The following is a 25,219-nucleotide window of genomic DNA, read 5'->3' as shown; positions in this document are numbered from 1 at the left end:
CAAATTTAGGCAGCATTCATTTATTATGGCCGGGGTTGGGCCGGCAAATTCTTCCTGGGCATCAGTCAAAATAAGTGAACCCCCTACCCATTGCACCAAAAAATTGATGACCCCCGTTTTAAGATGACAAAAATTTCATGACCCCTTCCCCCACATTGCTTGAGTAAAGCTGCACACACATACACCTCTGGAAAGGGGGGTAGCGATAAAATCCCCCAAAAAAGGTTCTCAGATTTTTTCAAATGACACTCTTTACAAACTCACAAGGTGTAAATGTACAAATTTTCCCTTCTGACTTGCTATAATTTTGAAATTATCCCTCAAAGGGATTGGACGGAAATTACAGGTAGATCGCGATTGTTTAGAGCAAGCGTGTGTGTACAACATTTTGATATTTGGATTTAATTGAGCTGTTGATAATGTTGATTCACTATACATGGTAGTCTATGAGAATACATTTCCAATACAAAACTATATCTATGCATTTGTAGATATTTGATAATTGACATAAATAGGCTTGTTACAACTGGTATGTGGACAAAAGTTGACTTTAAAATTTCCTTCAAAATGTTCATCCACAATACCTGGGAGTGTATAATAAAATTGTGAATAATTTTTATCCAATGAAAAACTTGCTATACTTGTGCATATATAGACGTTTAATAATTAAAATAATTGTACTTGATTAGAATATTATGGTTAAAGGTGCATATTATGTGTACATGAAATCTGATTTTGGAATTTCACTGAAAATGTCCACCCACTATACATCGGAGTTTATGAGGAAACTATGAATATTTTTTCCCAATTCAAAATTATCTAAATCTATGTATTTGTGGACGTTTAATAATTCATTTTAAAGTACTTAGTTAGACTATGATGGTTAAAGGTCGATATGTGTGCAAGAAATTTGATTTTGGAATTTCCACAAAATGTTGATTCACTATACATTGGACTCTGTGAGAAAGCTATGAATAATTTTTTTACAATGCTAGACTAAATTAATTTGTGCTTTTATAGGTGTTTGATAATTCATACAGATGTACTTTATTTAGATAGGGTATTTGAAAGTTCAGATGTTGACAACAATTATGATATAATGGAATTCCAACTAAAAGTATAATTTCACTTTTCATGGTACTCGCAGTCTACACGTAATTGTTAGATAAGGTCCCTGACAAAATTTGCTATATCTCTAATATGTAAGTAAAAGGGATTGTTCATTGCCCTCAGTGAGCTCGATTTACAACAAGACAAGCCTCAGAGTTGCCTAGTCAAGATGTTCATGTGACAGATAATTATACAGATTAACAGTTAAATGACTTCAGAGAATTAAATCATGCAGCGAATCATTTTTATCTTTCAGAATATTTCTAAACACTGAAACTGCTTTTTGACGGGACGGATACTTATGAAAATTAAGTGACCCCCTCTGAGCTGTTTGAAAAATACATTACCCCCCCCCTTTGTAGTTTTCAAATTTCAGGTGACTCTCTTGGATTTGCCTGCCCACCCTCGTCAGTTATAACTGGACGCTTCCTTAACACTTTCTTAACGATAACTCACATAACAAAGTATAAAGGCTATTCTTTAGATTTCAATCGCTTCATTTAGAAGTCGGAGGTTTAAACCAAATTGATTAGAAGACAGCCCATATTTACATTTTAAATAACATGCATGGTTGACATAGTCCTGAGATACAAACATATTCTTACGTATTTGACAGGTTTCGCCAGTAAAACATGATGGGCAGACACACTGGTAAGATATGCAGGCTTCTTGGCATGTGCCACCATTCTGACATGGATTAGAAGAACATGCAGCGACCGCTATAATTAGAGAAAAAAGAAATGGAGAATGCCAACAGAACTTTGGGAAGTGCTGAAGTCTTGAGCTCGAATGTTCAAGGAAACACTCTGGCACTGAATCACTTTAAATTGCAAGGAGAGACCGGGATACAAAAAAACTAAGTGTTGGGTTTAAATAAAAAACTTTTGATTCAAAAATCAGCACTTTCTGAAATACTGGCCACAGGTTTATATCTGTGCATTGACAGTTGCTCTTCAATATAACATAACTGTGTCAAAGATTTGCAAATTTTCACCGAAATTTCATATTTTGTCATTGCAAAGACACTAAAATACGTTCAGAACGGCTGCATATGGTCAATAGTTTCAATCCACACCGCTAAAGCTTTCGTGATATCCTTTTTTATTAATGGTGAAGTGGGAGAGTAAAATACGACATAACTGTAATATACGGTCGGACAGGGTTAAAGGTAAAAATAATCCTTCTTACGTATTGCACAGCTAGGTCCAGTCCAGCAGATGCTACAAGTACATTCAAATGATGGACAAGTACTTCTACAGTTGCCATTGCTCTGACAAGGGTCACCAATACACATATCCTTTGCTAAAACAGAAAAACGACAGTAACAGGAGATATATATGTTTCCGTTTTTCTAACAATTCGATGCGATTAATGTCAACAATATCTCGGGTAACAAAACAGTAAAGTTTGAGCAACGATGCTGTACATTTTCCTGTGGGTATGTTGACCTTGGTTTATCGCAGGCCATCAAAAACTTAAATCAAAGAGTTGTCACGGACACTTGTCAAGGAAACTGACATATAAACTGTCAGTGATGAAACGAAGGTTTAAGTGTTATTATGACATTAATTTTTACAGGAAGTGGTATGAATCAAAAGATGATATTGAAAATTTGTAATTAATGCATAGCTTGCTCAAAAACTATACCACGTTCAAGAATCACAGGTATTAACACATTTGATGTTAATTCTTATTGTACCATAATACCTGGAGATAAATTTTAACACCATACGAGAGATTTACTCCTTCAAAAGAAACCCTACGAAAAAGTATGAGTAAATTTTTATTAGCATTTCTCTTTTCAGTTGTGTATTAGTGGCGAATTATTCACGTATAATTCACTAATTTCAAGCTGTATGACAGAAAACAATGAGATGGTGACCCTTGTTGTGCCAAGGATTATCAATATATAGTATGGTTTAGTATAGATGACCGGATTATTATTAGCTAAGGAAATTGGCCTTGCTCAATGGAACATCAAAATGTATTTTTGATTTTCTTTCCATCTCAAAATTTAGAGTGATAGATAGTTTCATTGGTTTTTGGATTCAATGTTTCTGAATATCCGGGAGTTGCACGTGGGCAAAATTGCTTTAGAGAAGGAATTTCATTGCATGGTATTATGTGACAGGATTCAACACAATTGATAACTCACGTGTTTCACAGTAAGTACCCTCGTAGCAAGGTCCACACGTACAAGATATCTGAGTACAATCAGGGTCCATCACACATTCTCCATTATTGATACACAAATTTTGTGTCTGACACAGATCAACGGCTGCAATGAAACATTCCAAACCTTATATATAGTTCTTGCAAAAATTAAAAGAGAAAAGTTCTTAAATGCCATTTTCGGGACATGTTATTAGCAATTTTATTTGAGTCAAATGTCGGCGACATGGTACTTTAAACATTATGAAGCAATAAAGCAACAAGATTCGAATTGAAAATGTTCCTGTGTTGTCCTGGTTCAATGCAGCTCGCTAAAATACTTACGTTCTAGTATTTATAAAGTAGTTGTAACCATCTCACAAGTGTGACTCAGATGTACATGGGGACAATGTATGTCCACCAACTGAGCTTTCATACCCGGGCAGACAATATAGTAAACTAAATTCCTCTATGGGATTTGAAGTCGGCGTCCAAACCATGACTACATCATAATGGGTGGTTCAATAAGCTAACTAGGTAGATTAACGTCACTGTCATTTTGACCAAGATAACTTGACATCCTGGAAATCATGTGAAACACACATGCATATTCTCTAGCACACATAACACGTGTGCAAATCTAGACAGCAGGTAGCCCTGAGTGGTTGCTTTTGACATAAAAATGGAAGTATGATTTAATGATCGCGGGAATGGTCTTACTGGACTGTATAGAAATTAAACTAATGTTCATAATTATGTACATTATCGTTGCTCTTCCATTGAGTTTGAAAAACGTACTCGTAATGGTTTAAAATTTGATAGCATCATTCAAAAAACTCATGTACTTAATAAAATACTATGCATGTGTGCAGTATGTGATAATTTCTTGTTCTTACAGTAAGATGAATCAATTAGCGCGTTTTCACTTAATGACTTCAAACCTTTTTGCAACACAATGCCAAACTAGTAATCATTTGAAGAATTTTCCAACAAATTTTGGTTATGCATATGCTATGGCATTGCTCTTATGCTCAACCGGATTTCAAGGATATATGAGTAAGGTGTGATATTATAATTGCCGTCTAGACGCCACATTTGACCATAACATTGTGGTAAAGGGTCGTTGGTCGCAGTGCGCCGAAGCGCCCGCACACGACGGAATCTTTCAGTCTAGACGCCACATTTGACCATATCAATATCGTCAACTAACTTGATAAGAGTTATTTTTGTTGCCTATTATGTTTGAATAATTTAAACATCTCTGAGCAACAGCTTCACTCATAACATCGCCTTTAACAAAGCGTCGGAGTACTGTGATTTTCACATTTTAATGATAGTGTAAGCATCATCGTTATAATTCACCATGCGTTTCGTATCATCTTTCTTTGCATTGACATATGCAACAGGTTGCGAGATATTTAGCTAGCTTTGTAATTGCAGGCCAAAGAAACAATCGATAACAATATGTTGTACACAACTAAACACAGGAGAAATAACCAATTCAAGCTTGCTTAACCATCTCAGATTATGCATAAGGAATAAAGTAACTAAATAAGTTACATGCTGTGTGTTATTAATATGAATCTGCCAAATAACTTACGGATTTCACAGTTTGTTCCCCTGAAACACTGAGGACACTGACACTGGTAGCCAGTACACCCAAATGCAGTACACTGTCCGTTGTTCTGACACGGACTCGGAGAGCACGGATCCAACACTTCGAATAAGGAAAGAGAGAGAAATGGTATCCCCAATAAGTAACATCACCCTTAGTTTGTAGTGTTTTGACCATATCTTACAATTGATAAGTATCATTACATGCTAAAAGCAAGATAGTATTATTATCATATGTTCAAGCCTATCAAATATGCTAAACAGAGGTTCTTAGTATCTTCGGTAATTGCGTTTAGGAAAAATATAAACATCAATCATTTGAAATAAACACAAGCAAATAAATAAATAAATAAATAATAACCAAATAAATGAATAGATAAATAAACAAATAAATAAATAATCACATCAATGAAAAAACCAAAATACTCACATATATCACAGGTGGTTCCGGTGAAGCAACCTCGACAAGAACACGTATACTCTGTACATGATCCTGGAACCTGTTGGCAGAATCCACTATTTTCACAAGGATTTGGTTGACATGGATTTTGCACTGCATAAGAAAGCATAATAAGACACATCATGCAGCGATGATTGTTAACTAGCATGAATAAAGTCAGGTAGATTATCCGTGTATGCCAAATAAACACGGACCATATTTAATCATTACAATTAGATCTTGCTAACTTAAAGAATATCATACACGTATCGCATTGTATAATGAATATGATTGTGTGTCACGTCAAGCATAAGATAAAAGAGAATACTCACAGTCGCAACGTTTTCTGTAGTACATCGTTGTCATAGGGCCATCTTGTATTTAAGATGTTATGAAAGTTTCAAAACATACAACTCTTGCACATCATTGCACCAATAAAAAGGGAGACTTACAAACTTTGAACATAATTTATCTTTTACAGAAATACACTTCTTTTGACCATACCGACCTTGTCAACATCATGTATGAGGAGTTAGTATCTTTTTAGTCTTGGTATGAATGTAGTGGGGTGGAAGAAGACCGGGCTACGGAGATACGCATATCAGTGTGTCGGTGTTTCGTCCGTATATGGCGAGAGGAGGATGATAAAGAAAATAATGAAAAGGAATATTTAGATAACAAAAGTTTCATTATACTTACACAATCCACAATGCGTTCCTGTGAAACAGCCAGAACATTCACAGATGTAAACATCACAGGTTGGTGTCATTGACTCCCTACATTGACCCCCATTCCTGCATGGGAAGCTCAGGCACGGATCCATATCTGTAGGAGTGTATCGTTAACCTTTAAAAACGCAAATGATTGCTGCAGTAGTCAAGAAACAATGAGCCACATTATCTAATGATCAAGCTTTGTCGGCAGGCAAGAGTATCACACTAAACCCAATAATTATGTCCAAGGTTGAGTTGGAATTGTGAAGGTGCATGTTTTTAATGTCAGAGAATGGGAAGGGAAAGGGTATATCAAAAAACTCAATATCTCTGTTGTGATTCGTTCATCTGCAGGCAAATGGAAGCATCGTTTTTGCCCTGAAAGTTTGTACTGAACTGGACACCAGTTATGATATTAACATTCCCCGTCTATCGCATTTCAATTGGTCGAGATGTACCACGTGACTGGCCACAAATACTCAGTAATGGTTTGTTTATTTACCCATGAATATGTATAATAATATTAGCATCGTAACTTTCTAGCTAAAAATAAATTGTGATTAGTAAAAGACCATTATCAATCACAACAAAAATGTAGCACATGTGGGGCATAAGTTTAGAATTTTTTCCAGAAAAATTTGCCAATTTTTACAGCGCTCGTGACAGTAAGTAGCGTATTGCACAAATTATGGGGACCCGTTATCTTTCGCATGGGAATTTTTTGTAAATTTTGACGATTTCCTTGGGTTCGTTGATAATATAACGGAAATAACAGACTCCGCTCTGACTATTAACGTTTATTTATGGGCTCCGTTGAGGGGAAAGCCATGATTAACGGTCTCAGTTAGCCTCGCCCGTTAATTTTCGGCTTTCCTATCCCCTTGCCCATAAATAAACGCTAATGGTCAGGGCGCTGCTAATTATTTCTTTAATTATAATTGTGGCACTATTGTGCCACTATAAACTGGCCATATTGGGTTACAGCATACGTACTATATTTGCTCGTGAACCTTTGAGCATCTCTTTGAAATGTTTTCCTCTACCTATGGTCTCTAGAAACAAACTTCTTGGCATGACTTAGTGCCCCTCAGGGCACAAAAACGCATACATGTATATATGTATACTGTACCATGCATGTTTACAAATGACAGACAAGATTGTTATTCAAAGTAGCTCACATTTGAACATATATTGTGGTTAACGGGGAAGACATTTAGTGATTGAAATTAATAATATCGTAATTGTGAACTGCCTCGAATTGCTGTAAGATTAAGCATGGGTAGTATTTGGGAACAGGCTACTAGGCTGAATAGTCCAAGAAGTATTTGTATCACAATTATGAATTATGAATCTCATTACTGAAATTGTTTTTTCACTTCATCTCGGTCGAACTTTTTGGCTGTCTTACATTACTCGAACAACCGTTGAAAGGGCATGGATCATACTTAATATAGCTGTTTTTGTAGACTTCCAATGTAGTCCCTTTTTATACACTTACAATAAATGACATGCATTTTCGACGGCCAGCACTGGTTGAGTGAATTTCAAAGTATTTTAAAGCAAAAAGGAAGTCAAATTCAACCCTGAAGTAATACCAAAACTGTACTATCTCATAATCATGAACGTTGATAAAATATTTCTTAGACTATTCTTACAATTTTAGCCTATATAGAGGTAGACAGACCACAATGAATGTGAACCGAGCCCTTACTTGTCTCACAGTAGGTTCCAGAATAGCACCTCTGACATTGGCATTGGAAGTTATCACACACAATTGGGTCTTGTACACATGTACCTCCATTCTGGCACGGACTTGGCAAACAAGGATTGACCACTATCGAGCAAAAAGTGAAACATATTTCACGTAACAATTGATTCTGAACTTAAAGCAGACTCACCAGGATTTACTGCTCTTTGAAACACCTGAATCGATTGATATCTTTCTTCAATAAAATGTCTGAATCGATTGATATCTTTCTTCAATAAAATGTCTTCCTGTCATGGATTTCATTATATATGCTATGTCTGCTGTGTATACAGTTTGATCTTGTAGCTATTTTGACATTGACACTAGATATAACGGTAATGCATTGTATGACTTGTCATTTACCTTAGACATTGTAAAAGTCATAACTATGAAAAATATAACTTTCAGAGTGTTGCTGCACGAAGTATCTTTCGCCTTGGTCATCAGTAGTCATTTTGATGATAGGAAAGGTATTCCATAAAGGAGGTATATTAGTATAACTCATCTGAGTCAGTCCCAGTCATTTCTAGGACCCTCAATAGTTTTCTGGTAGAAACCTATGTTTTCACGTTTCATCAGTAGGTTTGTAATCAGCAACCTTATAAACATGTTATATTTTGTTTTGCACATTAGAGAGTAAATAACATATTAAATATATAATTTCATTAATATTCATAAATAGCGCCTTCATCGAAAAATTTTGGCACAGCCAAATTGTTTTAATGTTACTAGTGACTTACAATTGATTTCTACCCAACTTATCTAAGGCAGAATTAAAATGTGAAATGGCACAGTGCAATCACTTCATACATTGGTACATTGTGAAGTATTATTGAAGCCTCGACTTACGTGTCTGACATAATGTTCCTGTGTAACAACCTGGACATTGGCAGGTGTATCCAGTGCAGTCAGTAGATCCTGGTAGTTCCGTGCACACACCGCCATTCAGGCATGGGTTAGGGGCGCATGGATCATTGCCTAAAAGTTGATAAATGTGGCAAAAGTATGTTTTAAGATTCTGCTTGATACATTTAATTGAAAATCAATACGGCTTAACATCATACAATTTCAAATTACAGAAAAAAGTGCAGTTATACATACGATCGGCACACGTTGGCCCTGAGTAACAGGCTGGACAAATACAAGTATAGTCTGTACAAGATCCTACACTTTGGAAGCAGAATCCATTGTTTATGCATGGGTTTGGTTGGCATGGATCCATTACTGTGAAAAAAGCGAGATAATCTTTGTACTATGGTAAGACAGTGCAAAGCATCTATTACAGCATCCTGGCTGTAAGACCTTTACCTGAAGTTCGATATACCTTCGGCATGTTCTAAGACATACCTCTGGCATGGTATACTGCTGGAATGTTCTCTTTTAACGAGAGCACCATAGGTTCAAATATTTTGTGCAAAACACTGCGCAGTTTTTGAATAAACACCTTTAATGTGTATGTATTTTTCCATTGTTTTTGATTAAAAACAATTTGTAAAAGAGGTCTATTTGAGTAAAGATCAAAGATCTATACAAATTTTGTATCTTTTAAGTGTTCTCTACAGTGAGTCAGAACTTGTTTAGCAATTTACCATTTTTTACCATGTCAACAGCTTGTATGGAGAAAATTTTTAATAACAACAAGTAACAACAAGTAACATTAACTTATATTCTTTACTTACAGACATCACAAAGTATTCCTTCGTAACAATTAGTGCATGTACATGTGAACGCAGTGCACGATCCCTGATTTGCAGTGCAGAATCCATAATTGCATGGACTTGGTGTGCACGGATCGATCACTGTCGATGAAAATGTAATTTTATTATGAATAATATTTAAGAAAATAAATAAAACCTGGCAACTAAATGTTGATAAAATGATTCTGTAACATACGATATAATAGACATTGTGGCTGATAGTTATGAACAATTGGTCAGTGAAACAGTAGCAACCTTGTCATTAACTAACTTTTATTCTATTTTCTAATTTTCAAAAACTTTCTATTTTCAATACTATACAGCTTATTGCTTCCTTGTCCAAACACAACGAATATTTTTCAAAAGGGATTAAACATAAAGCAAAGCTAATACAATAAACCTGTAAGCTATACATTGAAAAATGTAAATAGCCCTTCACAATTAAATGCTTTTTAAACAGGGAAAGCAACTTAAAATCTCCTTCAACGAGGAGAAAACGATTTATAACCTCTTTCACTGTTTTCAGTTTGGTTAATAGGAATGCAATATATAAACCACTTCCCTACCTTACTTAGTATGACTAATGACTTTCAATTGAGTGGATGAGCCCACATCAACGGAATCAGTGGTAAAAATGCTATGTGGTTTCACTTACTTATTTCACAGTAAGAGCCCTCATAGCATCGATTGGTACATGTGCAGCTGAACGACTGACAGTCAGCACTCGCGACACATTGTCCTCCATTCTGACAAAGGTTGACGGAACATGGATTGACCGCTGTGAACATAATAGAAACAACCATTATAAAATGACTTCTCGTTCAATCAAGTGCAAAATGTATATCTCATACATCGAACGTTAGGCACCATAGCATTCAATGGTAACTTGTTGATGAAGTAGTTGGCTGCATACTCATAATTTTACTGAAAGTGACCTGGAAGTATTTTCGACTTGACAACTTTGGGATTTCAAAATGATGATTTCACATGTTTTGCCTAGGAAAAATGGAATTTAGAAAATTATGCATGGAAAATCGATAAGCGGCATTTAAGTGATTAAAATTTTATCAACAAACTGTTCGATTATATAAAACATCTACTCTAAATCGATTTTCGTCTATCATGGAATAAAGCAAATGATTGCCATTTGCAAGAACCCCAAATTTGGATTGAAAACTACAGTGCTTGTCATTTGACTTTGTAGTTTTAGTGTTCGACACGCACATATCTCTTGTTTAGCATAGCAAGGGTTTACAGTTCGACAAAAAGACATACTCGACCGAAGTGAAACAATTTATACAAAAGATGGATGACAAGTTTTATAGATTGCAGCACAGTGCTATTCCATAAAAATATCTATCTGTCCAAACAGGTAAAAAGACTTACGCTTTTTCGTCATGTCTTTTTTATTTATTGACTCAGAGTAATCGATAGAAGAATGGAGATACCCAGGGAAGAAGTTTCGACCATTGAAAGGCTGGCTCCCCGTGTCTTACAGAATTCAGTTCAAAATCCTACTTCTCACATGTACATCAATACATGGACTCGCTCCTTCATACCTGGCTGAACTCATTGAAGTCAGCACCCCTAGCAGATCTCTCTGATCAAGTCTACAAACCACACTTAAAGTTCCACGAACTCGCTTAAAATCATACGGTGACAGATCCTTCTCCTATTCCTCATCAATTCTATGGAACAAACTGCCAGCTCCTATTCGATCAGCCCCGGACATTCGCACCTTCAGATCTATGCTTAAGACTCATTTCCTTTAAGAGAGCTTACCTGTGACCTAGTGTAAAGCGCCAGTGAACATTGCTGATGGATACTAGGCACTATATAAATTATTTATCCTATCCTTATCCTATCTTATCCTATTCAACAGTGTATTAATATTTCACCCAGAAGATGATGGGTCACAATGGCTTGTGGTCTTGTCTAGGACCTCCTCGGTTTTGGCGACACGTGCGACCCCCCCCCCCCACTAAGCTTTGGGGCAGCTCACGCCATCGTACCAAGGAGACTTAATCCTGGACTAATGGTTGTTAGGTCAATGGCGAACACCCTTAAGAGGTCAGAGGAACATCCATCATGTACCTGACCACAATTGATTGTGACATGAACCAAGGAGTTGTCGAGATCATCATGAATGAAAAGGTTTGTGTAGATTGTCTGTTTTCAGCTTTATAAGGAGGCTCCTCTTCTATTGTGCCCCTCCTATTTCCTTACGGAGGCTAGAGCAAGACACCAGTGGCGAGATTCTCGACGATTTTCGAGCTATGCCACAGACACGCCAAGAGCTATTTCTATACAAGCTCTTGATGGGTGCGAAAGATGTGAAGCGGTTCTACACTTTTGTCAATCTATGGGATTTCCCTCAGCAGTTTTATCAAATCTGCAGCCTACAATGGCACTATTTCCTAGCTTTTGGATATGTACAGGACATTGTGGATATGTTATTCCACGAAAGTGGCAGGCCGGGCTCACCATCCTGTGAACAGCTTCTACTACCAGAAGGATACAAACGGTTTCTACAACCAGGATTCAATGACAGGTAACCAGAGCGGTGGCCAGAGGATGGCAATGCGCATACATTGCCAGTTGAGCGCCTCAATACTGCTCGCCGCTGGGGATGCCATAAACATAGAACCCATAGTAAAGAATGCATACTAAAAAAGTAAGGCATGCAAGAGACCTGTAACCTATGCACAATCGAAGAGCAAGAGACTGAAGACCCGCACACAACCAAAGATCAAGAAATTGGACAGGCACTTACGCAGGATATCAATGCCACACAAGAGCAAGAGAACCTATTGCACCTGCCAAGACGGGTTCTGTCCAGCAAAGCAGTGTGTAACACCGATCTGTGTTTGTACTGGTCTATTCAAACTGCCTCGCTATTGCAAAACCTCCAGGCAGCGTGTTGGTGTAGCATCCACAACGGCATTGCGAGCCACTAGAGCATCATCAGCATTGCAAGCTGCTAAGAACGCCATGGACACTGCAAACTAGTAGGCCACCTAAATCCCTCCAGAAAACCAGAACAGTACACCCTCGCCCATAGCCACATGAGGCTGGAGGATGCCCAGAAGCATAACTTCCCCCTCAAGCCATTAAGTATAGTCCAGCCTACCAGGGTAGCGCACCACAGATGTATGGCCTGTGTGCTGTAGGCATATTTTTGTTCAACTGCAAACCCTAGTGGCAATTGCAGGTGCCCACTAGCTGGTTGGCTCGCCGACCAATTCAACCCTCTCCTGAGGCAACAGGAGGTACCCACTAGCTGTCAGGTCCATTGACTGAATTGCATCTCCCTAGTCATCCAGTTGCTGGTTTACCCACTCCCTAATTTGCACCTCTCTTGAAACAGCCGGAGGTATCCACTAGCAGGCAAACCCTCTGACATATTTGCATCTCCCCTGGCCACTAAGTGGCTGGCTTGGCCATTCTCCACCCTGTGGTACTGCCAAACACTGAGAACTACCTACTGCAGCTAGGGATAAAACTGATTATGAACACACTCTTTGGCAAGATGGTGAAGATGGTGATTTATATTATTGTGTTCAATATACATCGGTATACGTAAATATATTTAACGTATATCTAGCATTTTGTCCTGTGGAGGAAACTACTGGACAACAAACATTTTTGACAGCCATTGCTAAATTGCCATGTCTGAGTGTACAGTATCCGTGAAGCATAATTCCTCCCACACAGCACAATCAGCCGGTCGCTATTGACAACAGCGAACATTGTACCAATTTATTTTCAATAGATTATTGATCGAAATCTGCTTGGGTGCCGCTTGTGTATTCAGGTCATGCCATGAATATTTTCATAATAACCCGTATATTTTGACTTATCTACTATTACATCAACGTTTTTGTTGGTTGCTTTTACTTTAATTAAATTGATGACATGTTTTTCAGTTTTGGTGATAATTTTACGTTTCAGTGTATTTTGGCGCGCTTTGGCCTAGTTTGGCGCCACCGTGAGCTGGGAAGAACCAGCGAGTATGCAACACAACAACCATGTATCAATTTCCGACAAAAGAATATCGATCGATAACGTTCACTGCACGATAACAGTGGAGTGGAGCTGCATTCGTTTATCTCCGTTCTGTGTTATTTTTTCAGTTTAATGGAATTTTCATTGTTCATATTCGCTAAAATTTTGCCTAAATTACGACTACTTTACAGGTATTTGGTCTGTGCAACTTAAGAGACGCTTACTGTTTACAATGTGTCAATTTGAGACCCTTGCTCTGTGTATGTAAACGCCATTAGATCGCCATTTTATTGTAGGCAAGAGTATATTTTAGTGATCGGAATAAATAAAATGCAAATAAAACAAGTTTCGTGCAGAAATTCAAAAATCTAAAACAACAGGAATTTTGTATATCAATCAAAGGATCGCCGTGCCACTTTTCAACATCATTGGTTCAGTATTGAAAAATTTGAACCAGCAGCAGCGAGCAGTGTGCAACCCGTTCGGTACAATAGATGCCATTGTTTTCTATGGTAAATTGAGCTTATTCCCCACACAGCGAAAAATCTGAAAAAGCTGTTGATTTAACTTTTTCATTTCGCTGTTATTTCTTACAGTATTTGAGATTACACATCTCATTAAGGTTAACTTAACGTCTATGATTTTACTTTTTTGAGTTTCTCTCTTATTTTTATGAAATGATGAGTTAATGATCGTTTGGCTGTTGACTGTGTTTTCACCTATTTTTGCACATGACTATTATCGCTTGAGTATTTTTGGAATTCCTCCTTGAAATTCTTGCCAAAATACTATAATGGAAAGGACAACATGTAAGGGAAATGGAATCTGCAACTCTTTCGTAAATATTTACCTTTGCAGTAAGGAAATTCGGCGAAGTTCTTAACATGACGTGAAAGGTTGATTTGACCCTCTGTACGCGTACTTCGCTTATGTGCTGCGAAAAGTTTGGACGCTATAATTGTAAAAAATGAGGGTTTTTTTGGCTGCAGTGCAGCTACACCACTGTAGTAACAAGAGCAACCGTGAATGTCCTCTGCATTGCAGCTATGCGGGCCCTCTTGGTGTCTGCATTCTAATTTGAACTCACGATATGTGTTGACTGGGTCTTCTGAGGAGCTCATCCATGCTCAAACCTCCCACAGGAGGGCCTGATGCACTGTGAATGGGGTCCAGAACACTGCCAACCACATCACTTCCAAGAGCAGTGCAACTTGATGAATTAGCCATCACCAGCCTGAGTGGCCAAGGAGTTGCATGAATTGTGGAAAGACTGCTGCCAGCCAGAGGGTGTTTCAGTGCTATGCAAGGTCATGAACGACCGCTGCCAGCAGGTGGTTGTCTTGATGTCCTCGAATTGCAGAAAGAGTGCTGCTAACCAGAGGATGACCATGAACATTGTGAGATGGTAAAAGAGCATTTCCAGTCAGACGACCTTCCTGAACAGTGAGGGCTTGAAAACGCGCATTATCAACCAGATGACCTCCTAGAGACGCTTGCGTTAGGGGCTTCGGGCACTGCCAACCTCTGTTTCTGTTGTGGTCCTTTTTGTTTTCTTCACAGTTGTGCGCTTTGGTTGTTTGTTTTTGTGCTTTGTGTCAGGTTTTCAGGAGACCAATGCGTACATTGCAGTGAGTGCAAATTGGAATGCTGACGCCAAGATGGCCGAAATGTTCCAGTGCGAGAGAACAATGGCAGTCACTCTTTTTATGACTGCAGTGTAGTTGGTTTGCTCAATTCGTTGAAAAAGAGTCCTATATGATATAAACTCCCTTGGCGATGTCCCTCCTGCATACCAAATTGTTAATGTGATTTTCTCCCTGTAGTAATAAAAACGGTCACTCAGGCAGGCGAAGTTGGTTTACTAGTGTCTCCTGACTGTTTTATGCAGTAGGTGTGAATTGGGAAGTGGCGCCTGTCAGCCCTTAGAGGTGCACCTCTCTGCCAACAAGGAGGACCATCTCTGTGTATGAAGAGGAACCCCTAAGGCAATCGAGGTTGGCCAACAAAAAGTTGTCTCTCAAAACTGCTATGTTTGGCAACAACTGTTTTGGTGGCACATGAACCATGGCGGGGTGCCCGTGAATATGCTGTGTGTAGTAATGTATTTGTCTCTCAGTAATAATAAAAGTTATGGCTCAGACTATTGGTTTAGAGGCTGGGTTTTCTCATGGCACTTTCTTATGGGAAGGTGTTGCTAGGTGATGTAAAGTTGGTCTACAGGCCTTCCAAACACTGGTGGTCTCCTCTTGCATTTGTGACTCCAACCCCCTTCTTTCGTTGTTAATGAACTTTTTGCCCATTCTCTTCCCTCCTTAGATTCTTCATTCTCCTCCTCCTCCTTGAATTCCTATTCTGCCCAGTTCATGAGGCGTGACATGTTGTTCAGCTTAAATCTCTTCTGCATGGGTCTGGTGACTATAACCCCTTGGCGATGTCCCTCCTGCATACCAAATTGTTAACCATCACTGTCTCCCCGTTAAGGAGCCTCTTGAAGTATTGTACTGTTTTGGGGTTGGATTGGTGGTTGTTTTACCTTTCCAGGTCACCTCCCTCACCCTGCCTTTCGGGGTTTTATATTTCCAAGTACTTCATCTCCTTCCCTGGAGTCAGGAAATACTTGATGAAGGCTTCCTTGCCGTAGTTGTTCTTGAAATGCCCAAAACCTTTGCCGATCAGGCCCCATGATTGCTGAAACTTTGGGGTATTTTGTTCCAAACCATTCTCTGCTGGTTTACTTTCCATGTCTGAGCCCCCAGAGGTTGCCTAAAAATAGTTGCTCTGGTGGAATCTTCATTCTAATAAATTGAGGTAAGCCCGGTGCCAGCCACATGAGTCTAAGAGTGCTGTGTCTTGTGGAATGGCCCACCCCACCACAGGATTGCCAGGAGTTTTATGTATTGTGGAAACACCACAACCAGCCAGATGACATCAAGGAGCTATGCAAGTTGGTGAATGAACGCTGCCAACTGGTGGTTGTTTTGTGGCATCGTGAAGTGATGAAAGATCATTGCAACCAGAGGATGCTCAAGAACATCTTGACTTTGCTAAAGAACGTCACCAACCAGATGACATCCAGCCGGGAGCCATGTGAGTTGACAAACGAGCGCTGCAAACCTTTGCTTGACCTTGGTGGCTCTTTTTGTTTTGTTCATGTCTGAGCACTTCTTGGTGGTGTGTTTTGTGTCGTGGATCAGCTTCTCAGAAGACCCAGGCGATACATAGCAGTGTGTGCAAATCGGAACGCAGACACCACGTGGGCCAAATAGTTACAGTGCGAGGTGACAAGTGTGATTGCTCTCTTTACGACAATGGTGTAACTGGTTTGCTCCATCAGTTGAAAGTGTTGATTGTCTTGTTGTTTCCTTGAGGGGATGTCCTATAGCAAAGGTTGACAAAAATGTAGGATGTCCAGTAGTTTCTCGAAAGGAGGCAGCCTACACAAGTGCTGTCAAAAATGTTGTTTGTCCTCACTAATTTTCCGCTGTAGTAATTGTAAGACACTTGCCTTGGAAAATGAATGCTACCAGTGTTGGTGGTTTTCGGTGGCAGGTGAGATGCAACTATCACCAAACCATTTTTTCTGTTAAAGTCACCCAAAAGAAACACAAATCGTGAAAGTCTGGCCTTAGGCGCAAAAACCTCCTTGTTGCCTTTGTGGCACACTATCCACACCCACCATTTTATCCTAGCCTTGGTTGCCATCCTCTTTAGGTTTCTTTCTTTTTCTTCTCCTCCTCCTCGAATTTCCATTTCTGACCAGTTTAGGAGGCATATTAAATCATTCAGCTTAAATCAATTCTGCACTGATGTGGCCAAGATGATGCCTTTAAATTTGGTGAGGTCTGTTCCTCCAAATAAATTATTCACCTTCACCTTCTTGCCAAACAGTGTGTTCATGATATGTTTTATCCCTTGCTGCAGCAGGTAGTTCTCGGTGCAGGGCAGTACTACAGGGCACCGGGAATAGCCCAGCCAGCCACTTGATGACCAGAGGAGATGCAAATCAGTAAGGGGACTTACCAGCTAGTGGGTACCTCCGACTGCCTAAGAAGAGGGGCAATTGGTCAGTGGACTAAGCAGGTACCGGGCACCTGCAGTTGCCACTGGGGTTTGCAGTAAAACACAATATATGGCTGCGGCATGGAGACTATACATCTGTGCTGCATTATCAAGGTCGGCACTTCAATTTTTTTGGGCTTGAGGGGGAGGTCATGCTTCTTGGGATTCTCCAGCCTCATGTGGCCTTGGGCGAGGGTGTGCTGTTATGCTTTTCTGGAGGGACCATAATAATAATAATATTTATTTCTTTAAAGCGCACTACACATACGTCTCAGTGCGCTTTACACATTTAAAAATTGATAAAATACCAGCAAAGCATGACAAACTAAAACGTAAAAACGATCAAATTAGGCTAAAAACATAAATGGTTAAAAAAAATGATGAAAATTTCTACAGAGTAAAAACAGTCAAAATATAAAAAACATTATTAAAATTATACAGAGTAAATAGCAGAAAACGTTAAAATAAATCAAGCATCAGCGGTTACGGTAAAATGGTGACCTTCCAAAACATTAGAAATAGTGCTTTACAAAAAGGTGAGTCTTTAAAATGCGCTTAAAACAGTCAACTGAGCTGGCATTATGAATATCAGGAGGCAATGAGTTCCATAGAGAAGGTGGCAGACAGAGAAAGCTCTCTGCCCATATGCCTTGTTGAACATTCCACGCAGTGGCACTAAGCGTAACGAATTACTTGATCTGAGATCTCTGGTAGGGGTGTATATCTCGATCAGATCCATGAGATAAAGTGGAGCAACACGATGAACTATTTTATAGGTCGTCAACAAGATTTTGAATTTAATTCTAGCTTCTACGGGCAGCCAGTGTAGATCAATGAAAACAGGTGTTATATTATCAAATTTTCGAGTGCGCGAGACAAGGCGAGCTGCAGCATTCTGAAGTGATTGAAGGCGTCCGAGCTGAAATTTCCCAACACCATACAAAAGGCTGTTGCAGTAATCCAGCTGAGAAGTTATAAATGCATGGACCATCTTTTCTGTGGTGGGTCTGTCCAACAATTGACGGATCTTGCCAATTCTTCGCAATGAATAAAATCCATTCTTACAGATGTGGCTGATATGGTCTGACATCGAGCTGTCATGAGTAAATTTCACACCGAGATTGCGAACTGTAACAGAAGGGGCAATATCTGACTCGCCAATCCTTAGACATGAGAGTTTCACTGCATCGGATCTGAGACGAGACGAAAACTGAACCAACTCTGTCTTCTCATCATTAAGTAGAAGCATATTGGATTTCATCCAGCAGCGGATTTCGTTGACGCATACCTCGACAGAAACTCGAACTTCATCAGGTCTGCTACACACAGCATAAATCTGTGTATCATCCGCATACATCATAGGATTAAAACCATGCTGGACGATGATGTCTTCAAGTGGTGATGTGTACAGTAAAAAGAATTGGGCCCAGAACTGAGCCCTGAGGAACACCATACTTCATGTGTGTACTAGCTGATGCTGCAGAGCCAACTTTGACGCACTGATTGCGATGGTTGAGATAAGACTTGAACCACGATAGAGCTGTACCTGTGACACCAAACAAAAATTGAAGTCTATGAAGTAGTATCTCATGATCGACTGTGTCAAAAGCCGCCGACAAGTCCAGCATGATGAGGAGAACGTCGTTTTTGTCATTGAGAGCAAGGATGATGTCATTATGGACACGCAGAAGGGCAGTCTCTGTACTGCGATGAGCGCAATATGCGCTCTGAAACTTGGAAAACAGAGAGTGATCACTGAGGTAACTGCTCAACTGCGATGCAACAATGCGCTCAAGAACTTTAGATAAGAATGGTAGATTTGATATCGGTCGATAACTCTTCAGGATGTTTGGGTTGAGGTCAGGTTTTTTGAGCAGTGGTTGGATGAAGGCAGATTTAAAGTGACTAGGCACACTTCCAGATGACAGCGATTCATTGAAGAGATGAGCCAGGAATGGCGATAGAACACTGGCAAATTTCTTGATATAGTTCGCTGGCAGTACATCAAGATCACATGATTTTGGCGCTGCTCATTGAATTAGGGTATTAACTTGGTCTGCACACACATTACTGAAAGCTGGAAATGTATGGGATGGTAAAACGCAGTCACTGTCAACACTGACACCGGGTAAACCTTCGTGAATTTTAGAGACTTTTGTGTTGAAGGAGTTCATGAATTCAGATTGAATTTCCTTCGATGGAATTTGCCAAGGTAGCTCTTTGGCATGAATCTCCTTCGCCTCAGTCAACTCAGCAATGATCTTGAACAGCCTCTTATTATCTGCCTCTTCAATGCGAGTCCTATGGTAGTCAGCCTTCAAATCATCACAGCGGCGAAAGTATTCATTCCATCTTGTCAGGAAAATCTGAGGATCAATCTCGAGGTTTGTGGCGCGATATTTTGTCTCTAGTCGTCGCACAGTTTTCTGTAGCAATAGTAGCTCTTCACAATACCATGGAGCTCTTAGTGACCTACTAGCTCGCAATGTACATGGGACTCTTTATAGCTTGCAATGTCAATGGCGCTCTAGTAGCAGCTTGCAATGCTGATGGGGCTCTAGTGGCTTGCAATGCTGATGCAAACTGGGTACGCTATAGCCTATATCCTTCGCCAGATACAATCCTCTACTCTGTCGCACCGGCATGCTGCCTAGAGGTTTTGCAATTTCATGGTGGTTCAAATAGTCCAGTACGAACACAATAAAATATTGGCGGACCAATGGGAGATAAAATACTTGTTAAAGGGCAGAGGATAAAAACTGCAACAAGTTGAAACAAATAGAGTAAAATACTGACCGACCAGCAGTGGGAAATAAAACTTGCAAATTACACAGAATAAAAACACAGAGATGTTTTGGGTGCAACCCTTCATCAGTACTGACATAGGGTTGCAGCCAAAATGTCTCTATGTTTTTTTTTTCTCTGCGATTTGCAAGTATTTGGTCCGTCAGTATTTTACTCTATTTGATTTAACTTGCTGCAGTTTTTATCCTCTGCCTTCTAACAAGTATTTTAACTCCTGCTGGACGGCCAATATTTTACTGTATTCATTTTCGATCACTGCAGTTTTATCCCTCATTTAAGATCATTTGTAATTTTTATCCTGTGCAAACACAAGTTGTCTTTCTTTTCAATGTTCCACACTATTTTGCCAGATGCAACCCGTCTTTGCAGCTGCAAAAGTCCTCTTGCTCTTGTGTAGGTGTCTGTCCAGTTTCTTGCTCTTTGGTTGTATGCGGGTCTTTAGTTTCTTGCTCTTTGGGTGACCATGGGTCTCCGGTCTCTTGCATGCCTTAGTTTTTGAGATACACTTTTTGCTATGGGTTCTATGGTTGTGGGATCCATAATGGCAAGCAGTATCGAGGCGCTCGACTGCAGATGTGCGTGCAGTGCCATCATCTGACTGCCGACCTGGCTGCCTTTCATTGAATTCTGGTTGTAGAAACCATTTGTAGCCTTCTGGTAGTAGAAGTTTGCCGTATGAAAAGAAGGCCTGCCTCTTTTGTGGACTCGCATATCCATGATGTCCTGTACATATCCAAAAGCAAGGAAATAGTGCCATTGTAGCCCACAGATTCAGCAAAAACTGCTGAGGGAAATCCCGTAGTTGGACAAAAGTGTAGAACTGCTTAACATCTTTCGCACCAACCAAGAGCTTGCATACTTCGTGGGATAGGAATAGTTCCGGGCGTGCCTGTAGCATAGCTGAGAAATCGTCTAGAATCTCGCACTGGTGTCCTGCTCGAGCCTCAGGAAGGAAATGCGAGGGGGAATCTCCTCTCCTTGCTGGATCTTTTTGTATTGTGTGTGTCCGTAATAGCTCCTTTTAACCTCTCGGAATCCCAGCTTGCCTGTTCGTATCTCCTCATAGGCTGAGGGTGGAATATTGCTTCTTCTGTGCACGGTTGTCCTCTCGACAAATGTGTTCCTACCCATGTGTTCTCATTTCTCTAAGTGAGTGTTCCTACCTGTTAAAATGTGTGCCCAGGGGCTTAGTATGTAAAATTAAGGGTTAAAATGCTACAAGTGAGCAACTTGGGGCGCTGGGAGTTTCCATTTGCCAATTCAAACAGAAAAGTTAAAAGGGAGGCTCAAAAAGAGGGGTGTTCTCACTGATTCCAGTATCCCCACTTTGCATACTACTACTCATGTTTATATAGCAATGACCTCAATCTCAGCTATTCTGTTGAAACAGCAAATTTTGGGGGAGTTTGTAAGTTTGATGTACATTGAATACTCGGTAGAAGGCGGTTGTCATTATTAAAGGCCTGTGTTGGCACCATTATCAAATCAGTAAATTTAGCCACCAGATTGTAATTTCAAATGAAAACTAAAGGCTATCACACCTCCATAATCCTCTTACAGACTAGACCAAAGCGATCCCAGCGATCGCGAACAGTGCCTTTAAAGTCAGAAGGACTGCGCTGGGTGTTCATAATATATTGAACGTACACTTATGGGTACTATACTCATGTGTTGTTTTAGGACTGGTTTCAACTTTTGGCATTCATTTGAATGTTCCAGAAAAATGATTTATCCTTACAAAAACATGCCTTGTGATGTCAAAATATTATAGTCTTCTGGTGTGATTTGCCAGGCTGTCTAATTTTGAACTAATTATATGGTTTCATCGGAAAAGATTTCTGTTACATTTTCGAGAGGTAAAGTTCTGCTACAGAGTTTGACTTCATAACATTCTGTACGATAGAGAAGGCGCCGCAATCAACACATCGTATTATGTTGTGTGTCATAGTAAACAATTGTACCTTACTGTCAAATCACCCGTCAGTGCCAAACACAGAAACTCTTAAATCAAATGACGAGTGCTGTCTGTAAGAGGTGCATGTTATAAAAACTCCATAGCCTAAACAAGTAACAATGTACCCTCAGGGCAAGTGATCATTTGTCTTGCTGACATCGGGAAATTATCATTTGCCTTTGGGCACATAGTCCCTCTCTTTGGTCTGTTTTGTTTTGATATGCCTGTACTAAACATTTTCAATACAAATTGTTGAGGCTCAGCATGCAAATGTCAATTATATGCTTGAATTTAATGAAAAACCAAACTCTGTAAGAATGAGACTAATCCATTTTGAACAAACACCGGATTTTCTATGTAAAATGTGTAATTTGATCATATTTGATCAACCTGACGTTGACAACTTCAAAGTCGTTCCACTTCATTTTGGTCCAATGATGACTATGCGGCGTGCTATGTTATCAGCAAGTTATCGTTTAATGCTTTGGGGGGGCACGCAACTTTTGATGTGTGAGGCATGATCATAATATATGTTACAACATGACGGGACAATCCCATCTAAAAAACAGAGCAAAAATATCTCGTCGAACTAGCCTTTTCACCGTTTTTTTTCATCCTAATTAAAATTGTTTGCCATCTTGTAAGCTGTTTACAATGTATGCGATTAGAGATAGCGATAAGTGATTGTGTAGGGCAAAGCTCAAAACCTCATATACTTTACTCCTGCAGACAACCATTAAAGTTGTTGACTCGGTGTTATGTAATATCTGATAGAACTACTCAAGATTGCATATTATCAGTGCAGAAAGGGGGCTAAAAAGTGCTCTGTTTTTTAGAAGCAACTGTCCCGGAATGAACATTGAACTTAATGTTCAAATTCTCAGTGCAATTTCTTTATGGACATGACAGCTGGGACCAGTAACTTGTCAAGTCAAATGTCACTCCCTCACTAACTAATGCACTTTTGATCCACTCACTCAAAATTATTGCCCCTGTTTGAACATTATGCAGTGAGTTAATTTGACTTAATAAATACCGTACTTACGAGTTTCACAGTTTAGTCCTGTCCAACATGAGGGACACTGGCAGGTGTAATATGTACAGAAGTTTGTGCAGGTCCCTCCGTTTTGACATGGTCCACTCTGACAGACATCAACAGCTGCACAAAACGGAATACATAAATAATTATTGAGTTTGCATTTGTCTAATTATAAGTATGTAACATAGTTTATCAGCAAAAACATCCATATAGCAAAGACTTTTTGTTAAGGTTTTGAGTTTCAATATATCCAATCCCACCTTACTGGTCTCATTGTTACAGAATTATAAGGGATTTCGATGCTTTTTATGTGATTTGCATACTAGTTACTATAATGTACTTAGAACTCTCAAGAGTGTTCGAGTAATACGGGGTCTTACCAATTTCACAGCTGTTTCCAGTCCAGCATAAAGGACATGTGCAAGTTCTCGTTGGACAACTACTCTGACAGAATCCATTGTTCTGACATGGGTTTGCCGCACACATATCGACAACTGAAAGGAACGAATAGCACAGGGAATATATCGATGCACTATTACCATGTCAGAATAGGGGGCTGATTAGCTTCAAAGAAAAAAACTTTGTCCTTGACAATATTATTGTATAACACTTGGCTGTAATCTGCTTTTACAACCATTATTGGCTTTGGACCGCCAAACGATTGCTCTGAACGTCGTTTAAATAGCCTGCACTTATCAGTTTTCACTGTCTGGGGATATAATAAAAGTCAACACACGAACGTTTGTCACTGATAACATCAACTTGTCTAGACACTTGCATGTAGCGTCAACTAGTTTCCTGCTGATTGTTTTGACAGCAAAGGATAGCCAATAATAGTTATAAAATGTTATCTTTCAGCTACCGAAACTTAGGTAGGTTGAACAAAGATATCATGGATTAGGGTATAAATATAAATAACATTCTAACAATATCCTACTTTATATCTTATATGGTACTCTATAGCAATTAGATTATCAAGGGAAGTGGGACCACTAAAACAACTTACTTTTGCGATATAGAAATCCTGTCTTACTGTGGAAATGTAGATGAACTTTATGTGTTCATATAAGTGCGTTTTAAAATACAGTGTTTTACCCAATCTATTGTATTTGACAGATAAAAGGGCAAAATGTTTATCAATGTTCAATCTTACGTACCTGTTTCACAATACGTCCCAATGTGACATATATCGCATGTGCATTGGATGTTTTCACAGTTTGCAAACATTGTGCAAGTGCCTCCATTCTGACAAATGTTATTGGTCACACATAGCTGTACAGCTGGAGTGGGACATAAAAGTACATTACGGTTGACACGGTGACATATACTTTTCGTGTACCCCGTTATTTTCCCGCTTTGAAATCTATCTGTCTATCTGACCCGTGAACTAACGTAAAAGAAATGAAATGATATTAAAGGTTTCACAACTTATAAAGAGTCATTAAACCTGAGAACAAGCAAGATCTCAGATTATTGTCTTAACACGTCTCAATGTGGTAGATTGATTAATCAGATAGACAGCCTAATTCGTCCCTTACTGCCCTTGATTCAAAACACACAGACATAAATTTCGGGAGCACCTTAAAACTGTAAGAATAACAAAGCAAAGAGTGATTTACATTAAGAGGCATGGTGATAGTCATTCTAAAAGTATTAGTATTAATCTATGTAGGCATGTTTGTGCATTGGACGTCCACTTACGTTCATCACAGTTGTCTCCCGTGAAGCAGGAATCACAGTTGCAGGAGTATAAATTGCAGGAACCGGGTACCGGTTGGCATTGTCCTCCCAGGCAGGGATTTGGAGTGCATGGGTCTTGCACTTTGACGAAGGAAGGATGGTAAAATTGGTAAGAGTGATAACATAATTTCTATGGGACTCAGTTT

General features: G+C 39.3%; 1 protein-coding gene across 1 annotated transcript; it reads right to left on the bottom strand.

Annotated features, from left to right (window-relative positions):
- Positions 1 to 2,849: 2,849 nt before the first annotated feature.
- Positions 2,850 to 25,188, bottom strand: LOC139152236 (fibropellin-1-like). Its single transcript, XM_070725377.1, has 13 exons — positions 25,035 to 25,188; positions 24,491 to 24,613; positions 23,714 to 23,827; positions 23,340 to 23,453; positions 10,127 to 10,249; positions 9,454 to 9,573; positions 8,876 to 8,998; positions 8,624 to 8,752; positions 7,739 to 7,861; positions 6,014 to 6,139; positions 5,306 to 5,428; positions 4,862 to 4,978; positions 2,850 to 2,869 (listed from the first exon to the last, which is right to left on the bottom strand). The coding sequence occupies exons 2-13, from the start codon at positions 24,558 to 24,560 to the stop codon at positions 2,850 to 2,852; spliced, it is 1,302 nt and encodes a 433-aa protein (XP_070581478.1). The 5' UTR covers positions 24,561 to 24,613; positions 25,035 to 25,188.
- Between the last annotated feature and the right edge of the window lie 31 nt (positions 25,189 to 25,219).

The sequence above is a fragment of the Ptychodera flava genome, chromosome 15 (assembly GCF_041260155.1).
Source record: "Ptychodera flava strain L36383 chromosome 15, AS_Pfla_20210202, whole genome shotgun sequence".
Classification (NCBI taxonomy): domain Eukaryota; kingdom Metazoa; phylum Hemichordata; class Enteropneusta; family Ptychoderidae; genus Ptychodera; species Ptychodera flava.
Note: the sequence above shows the minus strand (reverse complement) of the source record. Positions and strands in the feature narration are given on the sequence as shown.